Raw genomic sequence first — 21611 nt, 5'->3', positions numbered from 1 at the left:
ATTTTTCTAAATTAGTATAATTATGCATTATTTATTAAATGCATTCATTTTGGAGGGAAAATGGATTCACGAGGAATTGACACTTCATTCTTATTAGTTAGAAAAAAAACCCAATTTTAGTATATTAACAAGTGTAAAAATCCGTGCCATTTTAATTGAAATTATAATTTTAAATTATTCTATTAAAACTAATTTAAATTATAATAATTCAATTAATAAATAAATAATATGATGTGTATTGTTCATTCTTTTTTAAATATGATATTAAGTGTATTAACTCAAATGTAGCTATTAAGTGTATAAGAATTATGTTTGAATTATGAATTCTCTAAATGAAATTATCCCATTTAAAATATTTAAATTATGATTTCAATCATAAATTACAATTATGATTTAAAAAATAAATTGATATGATATTACATTTTTTTCTCCACTTTACTATTAATATACTGATATATATTGCAAGTCTACATTACAATATTTTACTGAATCTTGACTGAAAAAGAAAATAATTACGTGTTTCTATCATTCAATTTATTTAATACACCATGTGCTAATACTAACGATATTTTTTTTAAAAAATATATTGATAAAAATAGATATAATATGATTACAAATATAACATAAATAAATAAAATATATAAATAAATGCTAAACCAATATGCTTACCAATGTCTTTGTTAAATTTTGTAAATTAGAGAATAATTATGGATTCGGTTATTTGGTGATCACATAGATGATCAAGTAATTAGATTGTAAATTAATATCACGGTGTGCATCTTATTTTTTTTTTCATTTCTGAATGAAAGCGAGAATTAAGAGAAATAAGTAGTAATATATAAAGAAAAAAAAAGATTTTGCACTACAACACATAATTATTACCAAAAAAAATATTCACATTAAAATATTAAAATTTTACATACGTACTGCAAATCATGAAGATCAATTACAATATACTGGTCACTTCTCCTTATTTTTTTACCATGATATAAGTTTTTCTTTTCCAGTCAAGAGTCCAATAACATCTAATTGAACAAAAAAATTAAATTAAAAGTACCAAATTAAGAACAAATGAGTGAATAATATAAGAAATTATAAGAACAAATGAGTGAATAATATAAGAAATTAAATTCCGCTTGATTCTTCAATCTCAAAATTTGAGAAGACATAGACTTTCATTTATACCAATTCATTCTCAAAAATTTTTGTCAAATATTTCTTGATTGAACCATGAATTTTATCGTATTACAAAATAAATTAAATATAAAAGCTATTAGCATCTACAAAGCTATTAAAAAGAATTGTCTTTGACTTGTGAAATGGCGTACTTATAAAATTAACTTAAAATATGAATTAAAATATTTTTAAGAATTTAATTTTGCTACACTGACAGTGAAAGTAGTTTTCATCCAATTATATAATGACACATCAGTAAAAATAACTACCTTTCACATTGAATGCGTGAATGGTCATCCAAAAGAACGGATGTGATTACACAACTGTGTAAAAGATTTTACACTATCAGTGTATCAAAATTAAACTCTATTTATAAATTCAACTTAGCATTACTTGAAAAAATTTAGTAAAAGAATCAACTAATTTAGTAAAAGAACTATTTCTATGTAAGTCGTCCTGTTTTTGTCAAACTTAGATGAGACTTTCTATAGCCTTATAATTCTGGTCTTTATTTTTCATATTTTCTCTTCATATAATTTATTGACAGGATAGTAGATAGTAGCCATTAGATATGAAAAAGAAAAAAAATAGAATAAAGACTATGTCAAAATTATAAATTTTATAAATGATAAATATGAGAGAAAATTCACTATTACTTATTATATATATTAATAATATGTCAATATTTTAAAAAACATACTAATAATACTAATAGTTTAAAAATAATTGTATTAAAGTTATAATAAATTTAGTTGTTACTTTAAATAAATAAAATAAATAAAATATTTAAAAACTAAAGAAAAAAAGATTAACAGTAATTATGTTTGAAATGTTTCCATATTTTTTTTCATTCCTTTTTGCTTGCCATTTCTACACTTAATATTAGATTAAGAAAATTCTGAATTTGAAAAATAATAATTATAAATATGTCATGTGACAGAAAAAAAAAATATATATATATAGGAAACAGATACAAAAAGATATATTATCATAGTAAAATATCACACTATAAATAATTATATTTGTCAAATAAATTTATTTATACACTATATTTATTATATTATTTTATGTAAAATTAAAATATATTCTCCTAATTTAATATCATATAAATATTTGCTTCCAAAATTAAATTGAGATTATCTCTAAAGTCTTAACACTGTAAACGGTGTATAATTAATATATAATATTTTAATAATTAAATACCTAAAATAAGTTAATAAATAACAATAATTAATACTTAAAATATCATATATATATGACATTTGTTTCCGGTATTGCAATTGAATTGACCTCATGTTCAAAGTCTTAATATCGCAATTGGAGTATAATTAATACCTAAAATTTTAATAATTAAATACAAAAAATAAGTTAATTAAATAACAATAATTAATACCTAAAATATTGAAAAGAATTTTTTAATAAATATGAGAAATAAAAATAAAAATAATTAATAAATAATAATAGTGTTTAAATAAAAGAATTGATAAAGAATAATAATTATAGGTAAAAATAGTGTATTTATTTTGGAGAAAAAAAAATATGAAAAATTATTTAATAATTTATATCATGCACGTGATAATAAATTGTTCAATAACTTGTACCATGCACGTGATAAGGTTGAAATTATAATTTTAAATTATTTTATTAAAATTAATTTGAATTGTAATAATTTGATTAATAAAAAAGTAATATGTTATGTGTTCGTTTTTTCTTAATCTGGTGTTAAGTGTAACAACTCTAATGTAGTTATTAATCATTTTTGTTAATCTTTTTTTTTTCTAAATTTATGATTAAAATAATAATTATAAATATTAATAATTAAATAAATTATTATATTATAATTATTTACGTTTTATTTCCAAAATAAAAAACGTACTATTTCTTTTTTATTTAAGAGTTTTCTTATTTATGCTACCGGTATATATTAATCGTTTTGTCAATGATTTTTTTATTGGTAGGATATATTTATTATTTTGTTTAAATAATTTTAAATTTTTTCTTATTTAAGCATACATGTATATTAAGTCACCTAAGCTAATTATTTTTTGATTTTTTTATTATGAATATTTTTTTTTGAGCCTACAATCATTCAATGATTTTGTTATTTCATTAATACCATCATAGGCATATATAATGATCTTCATAAATAATAATAATTTTCTTATTTATTTATATGTATATATTAATTGTTTAGTTAATAATTTTTTTATTCTCAAAATATATTTATTTTGTTAAAATTTTAAATATTTTCATTTTTAGTTTATACATATATATTAATTGTATACATATATATTTAAATCACATATATTAGTTATATATTAGTTATTTTCTGATCATAATTATTTTTTTAGCCTACAATTATTTGATAATTTTTTTATTCTTTATTATTAATGTCATCGTAGGTGTAATCTTCATAAATTATACTAATTTTTTTATAGTAATTTCTTTATTTATGTATACGTATATATTAATTTTGTTAAATAATTTTAAATATTTTTTTATTTATGTATACATATATATTAATTGTACATAAAAATATTTAAGTCACATATATTAATTTTTTGTTATGATTATTTTCTTATATATATGATTATTTTTTATTCTATAATCATGCAATAATTTTTTATTTTTTGTATCCATGCATATTTTTCAATTCCCTTTCATACGCATGATGGTTAACTATTTTTATTTTAAATGGTGATGCTTTAATTTTTCTTTTCTTTCATGTATTTTATATATTGGTAAGAAAAGCAAAATCACTTATCATGACTCTTTTTCTTTTTTCATGCTTTAATCTTAATTAATCAATCTTGTGTTCACATAATATAATTAAATTTTTAATCACTCTAATCTATTGATGAATTACATTTTTCTTCATAATTGCATTACTAATCTGAAATACAAAAAATAAAAAAAGGTGATACATATATCCAAGAAAAAAAAATAAACTTAGAAATAAAAAAAAAAGAAATTTCATATTAAAAAAATTTAAAAATAACATATCCAAAAAGAATAGTCATAATATATAAATTGAGGCAACAATTTAAATTTCTCTAAAACTAATTTAATCAAATACTAATATTAGAACTAAATTATTTAAATAATATTCAAACTATTCTAGTCCTTAGATACGTATAGATTAGAGTCATTCTAGTAACGACAACCAACCGAAATAACATCATAAGATCAAACATTTAGAATCCGTACAAATTCAGACCATCTTCTTGTTAAAATTGTCAAACTAAATTGACCTTTATTTTTCTCAATGGCATTGCATTATTGATGCACCTGAAGGCCGGTAGTTTTTGAAAAAATCACAGTATGTTATAAAATTATTTTTAATACAAAAAGCTTAAGAGAAAAAAAAAATTTAAATATAGTACCAATCTTTGAAATTGTATCTTCAAATTTGACACAAAATTTTTAAAACTGAATCTAAATTGAGAAAATTCAATCTCATTATATGCTCTACTTCGAATATTTTCAGACAAACGTAGAAAGCGTGGAGGAAATGAAACTTGAACTTGACCTACAAAGCTCCTTGGAAACAATTGCTCAATCAAAGAAGAATAACAAATTAGAAAAAAAAAGAATGCTTTGGCTGTTAGATTTAGGCTCACGAATTGCAAAAGAAATACTATATATAACCTAAATTAGTAGCACAAAAATAATTATAGAAATTAATTATTGATATCAATATCAATTTACCACTATCAACGTTAGTATCATATTTATGGCAATTAGTAGTACAAAAATAATTATAAAAATTAATTATTGATATCAATATCAATTTACCACTATCAACGTTAGTATCATATTTATGGCAATTAGAATTATAGAATTATATTTATTTTTTATTTTTAATTATCGATATCTTAATTTTTTTAAAAATATATTTTACTTTTTCAAAATATAACGTGTACTGTTTAGACCTTTTATTATTATTATTATTATTATTATTATTATTATTATTATTATTAATTAATTAATTAATTAATTAATTAATTAATTAATTAATATCAATTTGTCACCATTAATGTATGTGTCAATTTGCTACTAATTATGCTTGATTAAAAATAATAATTAAAAAATAATAATTAAAAATTATTAATGATCGACAATTAGTATTATACAATTAATATAATAATTAGTATCAACTTGTATCAACATGTATATCAACTTGCATAATGATTGAGGATTAGAATTATATTGAGAGGAATGACAGGGGCCAATAATTTTTGTGATTTGTAGCCATCAAATAGCCATCAAGATGGTTTTAATGGTGTGAGATTGGTGTAAGATTTTATCCAATGGCTCACTTTTCTTTGCTGGTTACATGCTGGCCAAAATTTAACAAAGTTGCTGGTCCTCTAGACTTTTCCTTATATAAATTAATATAATAATTAGAATGATTAAAAATATTTAATGATTGACAATTAGTATAATAATGTATTAAATATTAATTTTTATATAATTATAAAAAAGATATTTTCTTAAAATAGATTGAGAAGATAGTAAATATAAATATATTGAAAGTAGTGCTTTTATTTTGGAAAGAAAAAAATTTATGAGAAATTGACATCTCATCTTCAATAGTTTTAAAAATATACTAATATATCAATAATATTAATAGTTGAAAAATAATTGTGGAGACTTATTAATAATTAATATCTAAAATAAGTAAATTAAATAACAATAATTAGAAAGAAATTTTTAACAAAGGTGAGAAATAAAAATAAAAGAAATTGATAAATAATAAATGTAAATATATTAAAGAATAATATTTTTATTTTGGAAAAAAAATTTATCAGGAGATAACACCTCACTTTTATTAGTTAAAAAAATTTAATTTTAATAGATTAAGTATATTATTATTATTATTATTATTATTATTATTATTATTATTATTATTATATCATTAAAAAGACTTATAAATACAGAATAATTGAATAATTTGTGCATTGAAAAGAATTTTATTATGATTAGAATAACTCATGCCATTAGCATATTATAATCATATCACATCATATGTTTTTAATATAAATGGGTCACTATTAACGTAGTAACTTGCCACTAATAAAATTATTGTATAATAAATAAGAATCAGAATTGTATCAATAGAATTAAAATTAATATAATTAAAATTATTAAAATTATTCTTGATTGATAATTAATTTAATAATGTATTAAATATTAATTTTATATAATTATAATAAAGATATTTTTCTAAATTAGTATAATTATGTATTATTTATTAAATACTAATTATAATATAATAATAATAACGATATTTTTATAAAATAAAGTTAGAAGAGAAAATAGTGCATTTATTTTGGAGGAAAAAAGTTTACGAGAAGATGGCACCTCACCTTCATTAGTTTGGGGAAAAAATTCAGTTTTAGTAGATTAAGTAGATAGATTAGAATTAGAATTAAAATAATTAGAATAATTAGAATTAGAATTAGATAGATAGATAAGTAGATAGATATAATATAGTTTTAAAACGATTTATGACTTATAAATAGAAACTGAGGGAAAAAATAAAAAAGATAATATGTGACAGAGAATTTAATTGATTCAAAAGGGCAAAAAGCATTGCTATCCATCTTTTCTTGACCCACTGGTCACTTATTACTTACGTTAACTAGTAATTAATTATTGTAACAACAAAGGATTAAAATTAAAACTGCTGTAACAATAATTAAAAAATAAGCTAATTCCCACTTCCCTCCATTCACGGTCTACTTCTCAATCAATCAGCGTCTCCGAAATCCCAAATCCACATTTCCAAATCGGCCTCCGATTCGAATCCCAACCGCGACAACGTTGTCCACCGCCGAGGTTGTCGTTTCAAGGATTTCTCAATCGCATGAATCTCTAAACGGCAGCGTTCGACGCCCCCTCTCACATTTTCGATCAAGATGCCGTTTTGACGTCGCCACCACCCTCATCAACACAAATGAACCGAGGGTTTCGGTTCTCATAGCATGGTTCCGCCAAAACCAGTAATGGGTCACCCAATGTAGTGGAGAATCCAAAGTGGATTTGAAAATTTGGCGGGTAGTAATATATATAATCTTTTGCTTAAGTCTTTTTTATGAAATTTTCTGGTGTTTTGTTGAATTCTAGATTTGGATTTTGGAGTTTTGGGAGGGATTTTGATTATGAGAGGTAGGATCGAGTGTTTTAAGGTGAATCTGCAGCGATGACGGGAGTGCCATTGGCATTGGGTCTACGGTCCACGAGCTTCAACTCGCTGCAGCAGCTGCAATTGCAAAACGGTGGCGTTTTGACGGCTTCGCCGGCTGCGACGCTCCCTCGTAGGCCTTCGAAGGCGCTCCTTCACACGCCCAGGGAGAAGGAGAGGGTGTGCCTCTCGATTTGCCGGCAACTTGGGAGAGGGAAGGTGGCAATGCTGCTTTTGGTTGGTCTTGGATTCTTGGTTTTCGTTTTTGGTTGCTTTATGATTTACAGTGGTTAGTCTTTCAAGTCTCCCTTTTGTTCTTTTATGTTGAGTAAATGGAAGTTGGTTTATGATATGGCACTATAGAAAAGCTTTAGAAGTTTGTAACTTGACTAGACTAGATATGGTTTCCAATGGGACATCATGGCCCTGTTCGATAACTTCGTCGGAAGTATCTCAGGACAGAAATTCAGGGATAATGAGAGGCACAAACTTGTTTGGAGAACCAGATAGGTAGAGAAACAGGCAAAATGTGTCTTGGACCAAAATTTGCTCAATTTAAACTGGGGACAATGATAGTGGCAACTTTCGGTCATGTTTCAATCTTGGTCTCTCTGTATCTTTTTCTCCTGGGACACTTTCCAAACACAACCTATGTGCAAGTTTTAGATTTCAATGGATTAACTATAGACATGATTTTCAAGTTTCAACAACACACTATGAGGATGCCAATGCAGTCGGTTTAATCTATTAGGACAATACTCAACTGTTGTTATTGTTGTTTAAAGTAAAGTCGGTAGCTGTTTACTTGGAATTGGAGGTATTAAGGAGGAATGTCAATCTGTTTACAATTAGGAATGTATATTCATTATTGAGTTTATTTGAATGTAGTTTCAGCAGATAGTATTCCTTACTGAGTTTTAAGGAGGTCTGGGATCTACATTTCTTTGATTGGTCGCTTGCTTTAACCATTTAATATCTAATCGTTGCAACCATTCAATGCACTTTCTTTGTTGTGGTCTTGAGACGAACCAAAATCTTAGGCTTCAATTCAGTTATTTTCTTATGTAGCTCACTATCATAGTTATGGCCTTCTTGGAGAGTTGGTTTGTGACAAAACAATAATGGTGTCATTTACGTCTTGTAGAGGGTCTCACACACTCACCCATTGCCAAAACAAAGTTATGCTGTTGAGTTGTATTGGTTTAAATAATATACTTCAGAATAATGTGTTCTCATTTGGGACTATCACTGATTCTTAAGCATGTATTTGTCTGCATACATTTCTTTTTTATTATATGCAGCTCAAAATCTGTATGTTTTAAGGCGTGCTTTTGGTACTGTGATGAACTAGGTGGAAATATCTCTAGTGAAATTGAAGATACAAGATCTTATACCGTTACTAGGTATGAAATTGTAAAATCTGATGAAGTAGGAGATAAGTCACGAGATAGTAATTATTCTAGGGTGACCTCATTGACTACTAGGCAGCAACGCAAGTTAAAGCCACCACGAGCACTTGGGCCACCATCTTTGTCCAAGTCTAAAGGAAGAAAGGGATATTTTCCTACCTTGAGCCATCAATGTGACCATTTTGCATTCCCTCCTCCCCCTCCTGCTGATAGAAGACGACCTGGACCGCGTCGTAAGCTTTTTGTTCTTTTTGTCTGGCCTTTGATTTAAACATTTAAATATGTGAAGAAAGTGCATGTTTAATTATTATCAATGTAGAATTCTGATAATCAGGTTCTTGGTCACCTTGTTTTCAGCATGCCCCGTGTGTTATATACCAGTGGAACAAGCAATAGCTAGTATGCCGAGCTCCCCATCAGTGTCTCCTGTGCTTCGCAGTTTGACTTATGTGCAAGATGAAATTCCAATTCAAACTTTTATGCAAAAAAATGATGATCCAACTAAAACTCAACCAGATGGTGGCTCCGATTTTGGTGGATATCCTACTCTGCAAGAAAGGGATGCTGCTTTTGATATAAAAGAGGCCATGACAGTGTATTGCGGGTTAGTTCATTTTTGTTTTATCTTTTTTTTTTTCATCCCTAATGTTTGAAGATTGATTTTCTTGAAATAATTCATAATACTTCAATCCCCATGTTAGTGTCCAATGATCCCTAATAATTTTTTCCTTATTGAATGCATTTTGATTTCCTATCTTCAATTTTCATATCTGGTTAAAATATTTAGATTTGTCAAAGGAAGCAGACCTGGTCGGCAAACAGGATTTGACTTTGACGAGGCAGATCTATTCGAGTTGGATCAATACCATGATGTCATTGTTGCATCTGCCATATTTGGTATGACTGATGTGCTCTAGGCATGTTTTTGTTGTTGATTTTATGTTTCTCAGAGTTCCATCTCTTCCATTTCAGGAAACTATGATCTCATACAGCAGCCAAGGAATATCAGTGAAGAAGCAAAGAAAAATATCCCTTTCTATATGTTTATTGATGAAGAAACAGAGTCCTTTATGAAGAATGCCAGTATTTTAGGTGTTAGTAGGAGGGTTGGATTGTGGAGAATCATTGTTGTCCGTAATATTCCTTATACTGATGCTCGGCGAAACGGAAAGGTTTATGCCTTACATTTTGTCCCTTAATTTTAATTCTTTCTTTTACATTTCATATAATGTTTACCATTTTGTGCATATATAATGTCACATTGCAATCATTTTGTTTGTTTTCTCTTTTGTCGACATTCCACCATTGAGTATGTTTTGGGAAATGATTTTGCCATTAGATGCATTTTTTAAGCTAATAGACGTGCAGTTCAATTAAAATACTTATAATTTAGCGTGTGTGTGTGTGTGTATATATTATAGTTGGTCAATTATGCTTGAGTTTGGTTCTTCTACCTACCTTAGTATGTTTGTATCATCCAATGAAGGGCTTTTGTTCAAGTGAAGGGTTGTTTTTTGGTCACATGGGGAAAAATTTGGATCGTTCAAGTGAAGCTGAAGATGTTGGTGGAAACTAATTTATTGTATTTTAAAATTGCAATCTCACCAGAAAGAACCTTTAATAATTGGTTTTTTTATGAACAATTTGGTTTTTAAATATGTCAATAATCTTATTTGTACTGATGTTGAATTAAGATTGTTAGTTACATTCCCCCCTGCCTAAATTTACAATTTAATGTGTGTGTACCATAATACTTATGGTTTTAATGTTGGTTCTACACTTAATGCAGGTTCCTAAGCTTCTTCTGCACAGAATCTTCCCCAATGTCAGATATTCTATATGGATTGATGGAAAGCTTCAACTTGTTGTGGACCCGTACCAAGTCCTTGAAAGGTGAAGCGCTCTATCTTTCTAAATTGTATTCGTATTATGCCTTTCATCATCATATTGATTTACTTGTTTTTTTATAGTTTCACTAAAAATTATGATGATCTAATGACACTTGCAAGTAGGGGTGGAAGTGGGCTGAGCTACCCGACCGGGGCTCATGGCTCGGTTTGTTTTAGACCCAGCTCGGCTCGGCTTGTTTTATTAAACAGGTCAGGCTTGGGCTTTTTCTAAAACTTATTAGTAAAAAAGGCCAGGCCATAGGCTTTTAGGAAAGCCTATAAAAATCGTTAAGCTGACTCGTCAAAATATTTTTAAAAAAATAAATGATTCTTAATTTGAACTTTCAACTATTCACTCGTAATAAATCTAAAGCAAAACTTAAAAAAAAAAGTAGTAGTCAAGACTAGCTAAGATTCTAGCTTGTTTTTGTTCAAAGAAAAAGTTTATGCTTATGGATTGTAAGTATGGTTATGATATGTTATTAACAATTGATATATAAACGAATTGTGACTTACAAATTATGAATTATAAATTATAGAATGCATTTAACGTTAATTTAGATTTTTTAAATTTTTTGTTTTGAGTTATAATTCACGAAATAGGCTTTTCAGATAGGTTCGTGGGCTTGTCAAGCTTTTAAGCAGGCCGGGCTCGATCTTGAAAAAAGCCTGGGAAAGATAACATGCTTAGGCTTGGGCTTTATATTTACAATATAGGACAGGATCAGCTCATTTCCACCCCTACTTGCAAGTTTACACTTGGTGCACTACATGTAAAAGTTGCTTACCTAACCGAGAAGACCTTGGAGTGCCATAGGGCACTTTTATATGATGGCTTTTGCACATTCTGCTTTCTAGAGAAATGTGAATTTATTTTGTTTCACGGGTAGTTTTTCTGTTGATTTTAACAATTTTCATGCATGTATAAAATATAATGTTTTAATCATTTGGCTTTATATCTGTAGTATATTCACTATGATTTCCTTTTGTACCATTCAGGTTCTTGTGGCGCCCAAACGCCACTTTCGCAATTTCAAGACACTATAGACGCTTTGATGTCTTTGTTGAAGCTGAGGCTAATAAAGCTGCTGGGAAATATGAAAATTCTTCCATTGATCATCAGGTTCAATTTTACAAATACCACGACGGACTAACCCATTATTCGAAGGATAAGCTTCCTATAACTAGTGGTAGGAACAATGTTGATATACCTTAGCCTACATGTGTAAATTCGACTATATGCGCACCTTTTTTTTTCTTGGTGTTTGCGTGTGATTCCTTGTTAACATTTGAAGTATTTCTTGTGGCTGAGTTTTCTGCAGATGTTCCAGAAGGTTGTGTTATCATAAGAGAACACATTCCAATTACAAATTTATTTACCTGCTTATGGTTCAATGAGGTTGATCGCTTTACTTCCAGGGACCAGATAAGCTTTTCTACTGTCAGAGACAAAATCATGGCAAAAGTTGACTGGAGTATTAATATGTTCTTGGATTGCGAAAGGCGCAACTTTGTGATACAGGTCAGTATTTTCACGTTTCCATGTTTGTGTCTAGATTTTAAAACCAATATGATCCTAGTGACTTAGAGCTACAAGTTTTTGAATTCAATATTTGCCTCCCAAAATCTCAGTTTAGTAATTTGCTCAAGACAAAAAAATAAAGAATAAAAACCAACTTGGGTTGGGTTAGTTGAGTGGTAGGTCATTCGTTTTGCTTAAGCAAGTGTTGGGGGATTTGGATCCTGTCTTGTACATGCAGCAATCTATTGTCAGCAACAAATCTTTAAACAAAACTCAAATCCGTGATGGATTAGTCGTTGGCCTATCGGATTGGGAGATAATGTGAGAATGAGAAAAAATACATGGACATTGGGAAACACAAATTTGTTTGGAGAAAAAATAGGAAAAATATGTGTCTAGTGACAATTTGCTCCATTTTCTGTTGACTCAAAAACCAGTGTGAACAACATAAACATTCTTTCTATCTTGATATATTGTTTGTGGAAAGTTGTTGAATTTGAGTAATTATGTGGAACTAACAATGATTCTGGTTCTTGTTCTTGTGTGACAAACAATGATGATGGTGATGATCAGGGTTACCACAGAGACATATTAGAGCACATGCCTCCACCAGTTGTAAGAAGAAATCCACCCGTTGTTGCCATTGCTAGAAATAGTAATAGTAATAACAATAATAATAATAACAATAATAATAATAACAACAACAACAATAATAGGCCTCAGATTAAGAAGAACCCTAGGCGTGGCAGAGATAGGAAATCAGGTTCAAGGCGTCATCATAAAGTAGGCACCGTAATTTGAGGTTTAATTTGAGGTTTTTCAGTTTTTCTTTTTTCTTTTTCTTAACCAAAGTTTTGTCAATTGTAAATGCATTCTTTCTTGCAAGGTAATATATATACATCACAAGAGCTTTGATGAACTGAATTATGCTTCCTTTTCTTATTTTAGTTATAAATTAGGATGGATATTTTTAATAAAAAGGATTTTAACTAGGCACCGTAATTTTGTTAAATTTTTAGTTAGGTTATTGCAATTTAAATATTTATAATTAGATAAAAAAAATGTAATTAGGTTTTTACTAATGATTATCTTTTACGTATATACAAAAAAAATTCATTTTAATACACTGATAGTATAAAGTAATTTTATATGTGCATTCAATTAAATAATGTCGTGTTAGCAAAAATATTTTTTTTTATATTGACGGTGTGAATAATCTTTTAAAAGAATGGATCTGATTGAACGATAATGTATATATTTATGTTAAAAAAATAGCTATTAAGTTAATAACTGTATATTTGTGTATTAACGTATTTTTATAATAAGTCGCTTGATTCCAAAGACAAATCTATGCCAAAAACAATTGATTATTATCAATTGAAATTAATAAACAACAACTTTAGTTTACCATAATGCCAAAATATAAATTCTTTTTTGTGAGGATTATATATAGCCCTATTATATGTTAATTTTTTTATAATAAATCAAAGAACAAACTGTTAAAAATGCTCTTGAATTATTAAATTGCTAATATAAACATTTTAAATTTATTAATGACTAAAATATTTTTATAACATTTTAAAATACTCTAAAATAACAAAAAATATATTTTTTATGCGGCAAATGGTTTTTATAGTGGGTAAATTGTTTATTTATTTGATCCGAAATTTTGTAGAAATAGTTGAATAATTATTTAAAAAGTGTATATTAAAAATGAAATTAAAATTCAATTTTTAAATTTTTTATTTTTAAAAATATTTTTGCTCATTTACTAATAACATCAGAAAAAATATGTAATTAATATAATATCACCAAATTTTAATAATAAAAATCTTATTCTTTTAATTATATTTAAAAAAATATTAAATTTTAATTTCTAAAGTCTTCTTGAAATATTTTTAATGATTGTGTACTTTTAACACGAATAAATTTTAAGCATATTTTTATGAACGACTCAATAATTTGGAGATATTTATAGTGATATACTCTAATAAATGTTTTTATTGGTCTTGATAGATAGTAAAAATCATGTGATATTTTGAATGAGACTGTATTCTCTTCATACACATGTCAACTTATGATACTCTGAAGCGCACCAATCTGCCAAAGGAATTTCTCAAAGTGGATGGTTAGCTATCTATGAATTCCTATACCGAAATTTGAAAAGAGAGTCAGATTTTGATTTTCTCAATAATGAATAAATACAAATATCCATGATATTAACAATTTGGGTGGTGGATAATGTCTTTTCTCCTATGCTTATCCAAACGTCAAATAAACACAAATTTATCATCTGATTGAGACACAAAAGGATCTTTTTAATCTTGCTAAAGAGCGTATAAAAAAAATGAAAAAAGAAAAAAAAATATCAATCAAGTGCAAGATGGAACTCCAAATTCCAAATCAGGCCCCACACGCTTCACACGACAAATGGGAAATATCAAATATGTGTTGATAAGTCTTTTTACTCAACCAAAAATTGTAGCTCTTAATTAAGAATAAATTCAGATTTAGTAAAAAAAGTTGAACCTATCATATGAAATAGAATATTAAATTCATCAAATTCTGAGAGAGAAACTGATTAAATCAAACGGAGCCAATAGAATATTTGTATAATGTGTACAATAGAAGTTTAGAAAAGTATTAGAGATTAATTATTAGTGTTATTTTTTTTATCAGGTGAAACTTTTGGGATGAGTGATATCATGATATGGTATTAGAACTCTAGATCCGAAAGATTAAGAGTTCGATCCTTAGTGAACTCCAAAATCAATTTAAGCTTCTCATATAACCCGTTATACACATTGTACAAATATTCTATTGATTTCCTAACAGGACTCTTAAATTTATATTGATAAGCTAATTTGAATTTTTTTTTAAGTCTCGTGCATTATTAATTACTAGACTATTTTTTAATCTATTTATATTTTGATAAAACCTTTTTTTTTCAAACTTGCTCAAACAAATTTTTGTAATTTTTGAACAATAAAGGTCCTCTAAGTTTTTCTATTCAATCTAGCCGACAATATGATTTCACAATTTTTTAAATAATTTTACATAAATCCATTTCCATGGCCCACAAATCCTTCAATTTCTTGCTTGAATAAGAAAGGAAGAAGCCAGAAAAGGCATGCCATCTTCTGCATAGGGTATGGATGCTACAGGTATGGAAGCAATTTATAAACTATTTATGGCATAACCACTATCCACCTTTGTTCAGTAAATTATATGCAATATTCAATAATTCAATATATAAGCAAGAGGTTCTTTTGAGGCAAAAATAGAACTACCCATTCTTTTTTTTATGTCACTATTTCAATTTGCTCATTCTTATTGGATAATCACATCTTCTGTGTATATATATGTCAAGTAATTATCTACTCATTTTCTTGTGTTGAACTATATAGTTTATCTTTTACTACTTACTTGAATTAGGAGATAGGATTTTACAGAGTTAATATCATTTGACCTCTTAGTTTTTGTGTGAGAATCAGGACACAAATTTGCTGTGACTTATCAGTGGTGGAAGATAGTTACCAGAATTTCTAAGGGTTGTAAGACTTTTATGATCAATTTCTGCTTCTAAACTCTAATTTGTAGATACTATAAAAAAGTTCAACTCTTAATCATGCTTCAAACTAGAATGAAGGTTGATCATGAGTTTTTCATCATTTTTCTACTACTACAAAGTAAAAGTTTCAAACTTTGAGTACAGTATCATTGGTAAAGAACCTTTGTTGTTTTTGAATCAATAATGGGCTGTTATTCTTGTTTTTTCTTGATCTGTGTTCTTCACTCTGCAATAGCACTTACCAGTGGGGCCTTAATGGTATTCTACACCAAAGAGATATTTATCATTGGGCATGGAATTGAAACAGCAAGCAAGCTTCAAGGGTCAACACCCCATGATCAGCTTCTGATTCAAACCTCAGATTCATTCTCAGGGTTGCTGCTGTTCACAATTGGGTTCCTTGTGTTCATGGTTTCTAGTGTGAAGGACAGTGAGTTCCAAAGCTTCTTTGCAAAAGGGTGTGTGCTCCTTCACATTTCAATGGCTATTTGGAGGTTCTGCTTTGAGAGGGAGGTTGAGGATCTTGCATATGATTGGCCAAGGCATGCTGTTGGAGACATTGCTTTGGCCATTTCATGGGTCTTCTTTCTTGTCTACTCATGGGGTGAAAAATATGATTAGTTGTTTTTGTTATTGTAAATATAATTATGTAGTTTGTCAATAATAGATAAGTATTTTGTAAATTAAGAAATGTGGTGTATAATTAAGAAATACTACTTGAATATGTGTTGTTAAGAAGGGTTTAGTTTTTGAAGAATTAAGTGCATCTTATCTTTTATCTTTGTTATTGCTGTGGTTGTTTTTGAGGTTGAGGAAGAAAATTGCTGTTTTGGTAGGTCGGGAAACACAGGTTACTTTTGGTAGTTGTGGTCATGTGTATCAGATTTTCACCTAGTAAATTCTTACATCTATTGGATCCTTAATATCTGTCGGGTTTTTTTTATTATTTCAATAAACAAGATATCCAAGCATTTTTTTTAAACCAAATTTTTAACAAGTCATGACACGATTTTTTTTTTGGTGAGTACGCAAATACAGCTACTTTTCTTTTTCTTTTTCCTTGTGTTCTTTCTCTTCTTTTATTATTGTCGTTATCGTCTTTTTCTTCTTATTTTTGCACACTTATTTCTTCAACGTGCTGTTGCAACTATTGTCGTTGTTGCTGCCATTACCACTGTGATCTTATTGTTGTTGTTTAATTTCTTTTCTTCTTTTTGTCTTTCTCATCTTCTTTTATTATTATCATTATCATTATTCTCATTGTCTTTATCTTCTACTCTTATATATGATCAGAAAATTAGAGCACACAAATCTTAATATACAACACAATTTTTAAAGTATTATATACTCAAAATATTGACAAATAATCAACAAAATACGTATAAATTTTGGTGTACAAATAGAAATCTTAGTACATAACATAAAAATTTTGATATGCAGCACATAAATTTTTGGAGAGCTATATGTTCAAAATATTGACTCACTCAACTAACAAAATACATTTGCAGTAAAACTTTGTTATGTGCAAAATTTTTTATACAATATCGATAAATTTGTGTTGTACAAAAATTTGTGTGTTATGACAAAAAAAATTTATGCTATATCAATAAATTTATGTGTTATCTGACAAAAAAATTATGTGCTGCAAAAGCACGAAAAAAAAGTAATGACGTATGAACGCATTTTTTTGTTAGATTTGTACTCATTTAATTAAATTTGGTTAAAAAAATACTTGGAAGTATAATATTATTATTTTTATTTTTATTCTATTAAAAATTTTAATTTTGATGATTTTTAAATAATATTTTAAAAACAAAAATTAAAAATTATTACAAAAAATACTAAATGACGAATACTATAGTTTTTTTTGGTGTCTAAACAAGGAAAGAAACAAAGCAAAAACTATCCTAAATCTGAACGGATGATTCGTTGGAGATCAACACCAGGCTCAGACCAAATAACATTATTAGAGTTACTCTTGGCACCATATTTAGCCAACCAATCCGCAGCTCTATTTGCTTCTCGAGACACCCATTCAACGTGAACAAGCCAAGGACGAGATAGAAGCTCCTGAATCTTGTGAACCAAATATGTTACTTCAGATGAATACCTACTTGTAAGCTCATGCATGATGGGCAGAATATCAAGGCAATCCGTTTCACATATAATATCCTCAAACCGCAATCCCAAGCTAAAACCAGCCCCCTCCAAGCAGCAAATAATTCACATCTGATTATAGACCAAGGGGGAATGCTTCCAGAGCAGCCCAAGATCCAATCTCCCTTAGAATCTCTAATAATACACCCAAATCCCGCTAAATTTGAATCCATATGCAAGCTTGCATCACAATTAACTTTAAAACTATTGCCTACCGGTGGTTCCCAACACAGAAAATTTCGGAGAGACCTAAAGGCATTGCTTCGATTCCTGTAAACCTGTAAGTCCTTGGCGGTAATTCTGGCCAAGGCAACAACCTTATGGTCTGTCCAAGGGTTGTCAGTGTTGAATATATCATTGCACCTATGTCTCCATACCCACCAAAGCCCTGCACCAAAGGACGCCTCATTGTTAGCCAAGGCCTTCCGAAACCACTCTTCAAGAGCAGTACCAGCTGTCGAGTCCAGGATACTAGGATCCAACATATACCAGATTGCCTTTGATCGTTCACAGTCTCTAAGGCAATGCTCTATAGTCTCCTGCGCCTTGTTACATCTCTTACACATATCTGAAGAAGCTAAATACCGCTTGAATCGAAAGGTCTCAGTTGGTAGAGCATCATGTAAGCTAAGCCACATAGTAAATTTGAACTTCTCTGGAATGTTTGTATTCCACAACCAGTTCCAATTACTGTTGGCATTCCAATTTAATGTTTTCTTTAATAACCATCTGTAACTCTCCCTTGCACTATACTTTTTTGTTGCTGCAGGCCACCACTCCCACTGTGGCTCCAACTCAGTCTAATACAAGAGAAAAATATTATCTAATAATTTCTATTGTTAAATTTGATAATGATCTATACGAGTAGATAAAATTATATATAAATAAACAAATAATGACTACTTGGTTATTATAATTAAATTAAAGTATTATTAAAGATAAATAATTCTTTTAAAATAATATCTTTGTCTAATAAAACGATATAAATAAATATAATATATCATATTTTATTTGTCAGACTTAATAATTAAAATTGTCCTTGAAAGATCATCTGATCTTTATTTTAGTCCCCAAAAAATAAAATTAATCAAAGTAGTCCTAAAAGATAACTGTGTTAATCGAGTTCGTCCTTCCATCATTTCAGTAGTAGCTAACAGCGTGGCACACTCCCAAACTTTAGCCACGTTGGTACTGAACAGATAAGTTTGTTAAATTAACTCAAATCAATTCTAATGTTAGAATCCTAATCTCAAATTCATCATCATCTTCTACAATCATCCCTCATTCAATTTTTTTCTTTTGCGCTAGGATTTTTTACTTTTTCACCTTCTATATGATAACGTTTCAAATTTCAACCAACTTTTGTTATTGTTGTTCTTTTTTATTGGTGAAACAAAGAAGAGAAAATGTGTGTGAATGACTACAGCACCATTGAAGTCTTAGCCTCTTCACAACTTCACTTTATCGTTTTAGAAATAAGGAGGTACCAGCACTGCCAAGAGCCACCATGCAACGACCTCCAACAACGACCACCACCACAGCTTTCGCCGCCCTGTCTTCAATCACGAGCATGGCTCTGACTCCGATAACTGCCTATCACGTGTCAGATTGTGACCACCGAGAACCAACTGCTATGTCGTTTCCCCTTCCAACCACCACAGCAACAGCCGAAACCAAAACAAAAGCCACACTCCTCCACTTCATGACGACATCAGCAACACCAATGACGAGCATGAGGCCAAAGAGGAGGAGGAGAAGCGAAATGACGCCGAGGTAGCTGAAGCGGCCGGGGTAGAGGAGGCAATGTAGAAGCCATGGAACCTGAGGCTGAGGAAGCAGACGGTGTCGGCGATTACGGGTGGAACGTCAACAAGCGAGAATGGAGAAGGAGTGAAAGCGGCGAACGGCAAGGGAGGAACAGTTCTAGTCGGAGAAGAGGAAGTTCTGAATCGCGCTTTCAAGGGAAGAAATCGAGAAGTAGTGATGGAGAGAAACGTTTGAATATCCATTCTGAAGATCAAACGACGTCGGGGGCAAAAAAACAAAGCTAGGTTGTTTTTGGAAATGCGCTGTGAGTTAATGTTCCAAGTCAGCAAACGTTAGCCACTCAGATGACGGAAGGATGAGCTTGGCCAACGCAGTTAACTTTTGGGAATTACTTTGATTGATTTTATCTTTTGGGGACCAAAATAAAGATCAGGTGATCTTTCAAAGACGATTTTGACTATTAATTCTCATTTATCATGAGTTAACCCATTAAACTTTGTGATAGGAAGATGCTATATTTTTAGGGGTAATTCACACAAATAAATTAAATGGAGAGTAATATTACACAAATATCCTAAAACAAAAAATCTTACATACATTTCCGTTTTTCACACTAACTCTATGTAAATCGAATAAACTTGATTCAATTTACTACTTTTGCATCATATATATGTAAATCGAACCTAGTTGATTCGATTTACTTCAGCATATTACTACTATTGTAGATTATTATTTTTAAGTTAATATTAACTTTAAAACATAAATGTTAATTGTAACACCCTGACTTTTAGCACGTCATGATCGTACCAAAAGTAAGGCGTTACGGACTTGATTTCCTTTATTATAAATTTACTATTGAGCCTTTACGTCGATATCGCGTTTCAGTTTTTAGGAAAAAGCCAAAAACTTTTGTTTCTATTAATTAAAATCATGTATCAAAGATTTCCAAGAAATACTAGTCACATAGTTATTAATAATAATAAATATCATGCAGAAGAATTCAAATAAAATTCAGTTATAACTCCTATCCCTCTGCATAAAATAAAATCTTAAATAACAAGGGCGAGAGAATTCTATGAAAGCAACTCAACACATAAATTTAACTTAAATAAAACTCTTAATCGTCCGCGGCTTCTCAAACTGAGTCTCCGAACCTGTGTCACTAAAAGGGTGGAAGATTTTGGGGTGAGAACAAACCACTAGTTCTCAGTAGGGAATAGGAATGCCGTAAAAGTAATGAAATAAAATACAAATAACTAACTTTACTCAATAAAACCATTTTGTTAAACCGTTGAAAATACTTTTTATTTTTACCTTATTACCTTCTTTAAATTTCCGAACATAAGCTAATCTCAATCACAACTTCAGTTTCCAATCACAGAGAAACAATAACACAAGAAACAGATCAACCCACAAACAAATTGCAGTAAGACAAACAAGTCAAGCAGCACAATCACAGAGAAAATATAACAAGAAAAACAAGACTGAATGCAAATGCGCAGTCAATATGATGCATGTCTCTCCTAAGCAGGACATGAGCTCATGTGTCGGTTGCCTACCCGCTCCCGACATTACCCGGGCACAAGTCCCAGATATGGCTTTCCAGATGCATACAGTGTGCTTATAAGTTGTACGGATAGGCCGCATACAGTGTGACTCTCCAAATCAATAAGCGTACATCTGGAAAACAGTTCTCAGTGTGTGGGCGTCCCCACTTTACATTTGGCACTAAGGTCCAAATAATATCACATCTACTCTCCTGTGGCAGACAATCTCTTTAAGTTAATATATTCTTTAAATCCTTGTTCTCTACTCTCCTGTGGCAGAGATTTCTTTTCTTAAAACATCAAGCTCAAAATAACACTTAAAACAAAATCTCTCCTTACAAAATTGGATTTGAAACATTATGTTTTTCTTAATAAATCGAGTTTAA

The 21611-nt window shown here is 29.2% G+C and overlaps 2 protein-coding genes and 1 pseudogene across 5 annotated transcripts; all 3 read left to right on the top strand.

Annotated features, from left to right (window-relative positions):
- Window positions 1-6886: 6886 nt before the first annotated feature.
- Window positions 6887-13107, top strand: LOC107613861 (putative hexosyltransferase MUCI70). 2 transcript variants are annotated; one of them, XM_016316036.3, is made up of 10 exons: window positions 6913-7652; window positions 8715-8766; window positions 8848-9005; window positions 9130-9376; window positions 9560-9669; window positions 9745-9944; window positions 10562-10665; window positions 11661-11851; window positions 11984-12183; window positions 12757-13107. In XM_016316036.3, the coding sequence occupies exons 1-10, from the start codon at window positions 7382-7384 to the stop codon at window positions 12982-12984; spliced, it is 1761 nt and encodes a 586-aa protein (XP_016171522.1). In that variant the 5' UTR covers window positions 6913-7381; the 3' UTR covers window positions 12985-13107. The 2 variants fall into 2 exon arrangements, with proteins under 2 accessions (XP_016171521.1, XP_016171522.1); XM_016316035.3 differs by having other exon boundaries at window positions 6887-7652; window positions 8715-9005.
- Window positions 13108-15134: 2027 nt separating this feature from the next.
- Window positions 15135-16677, top strand: LOC107613943 (uncharacterized). Of its 3 annotated transcripts, none has more exons than XM_016316142.3 (3): window positions 15135-15347; window positions 15678-15734; window positions 15990-16677. In XM_016316142.3, exons 1-3 carry the CDS (start codon window positions 15335-15337, stop codon window positions 16373-16375), a joined length of 456 nt encoding a protein of 151 aa, XP_016171628.1. In that variant the 5' UTR covers window positions 15135-15334; the 3' UTR covers window positions 16376-16677. The 3 variants fall into 3 exon arrangements, with proteins under 3 accessions (XP_016171628.1, XP_016171627.1, XP_016171629.1); XM_016316141.3 differs by having other exon boundaries at window positions 15678-15737; XM_016316143.3 differs by lacking the exon at window positions 15678-15734 and having other exon boundaries at window positions 15137-15347.
- A 2650-nt stretch (window positions 16678-19327) lies between these two features.
- On the top strand, window positions 19328-19912 carry LOC148547491 (uncharacterized; annotated as a pseudogene).
- Window positions 19913-21611: the final 1699 nt, after the last annotated feature.

This window comes from Arachis ipaensis, chromosome B8, assembly GCF_059453495.1.
Source record: "Arachis ipaensis isolate K30076 ecotype BB chromosome B8, ASM5945349v1, whole genome shotgun sequence".
NCBI classification, from domain to species: domain Eukaryota; kingdom Viridiplantae; phylum Streptophyta; class Magnoliopsida; order Fabales; family Fabaceae; genus Arachis; species Arachis ipaensis.
The sequence above is the reverse complement of the archived record's forward strand: the minus strand, read 5'-3'. Positions and strand labels throughout refer to the sequence as shown.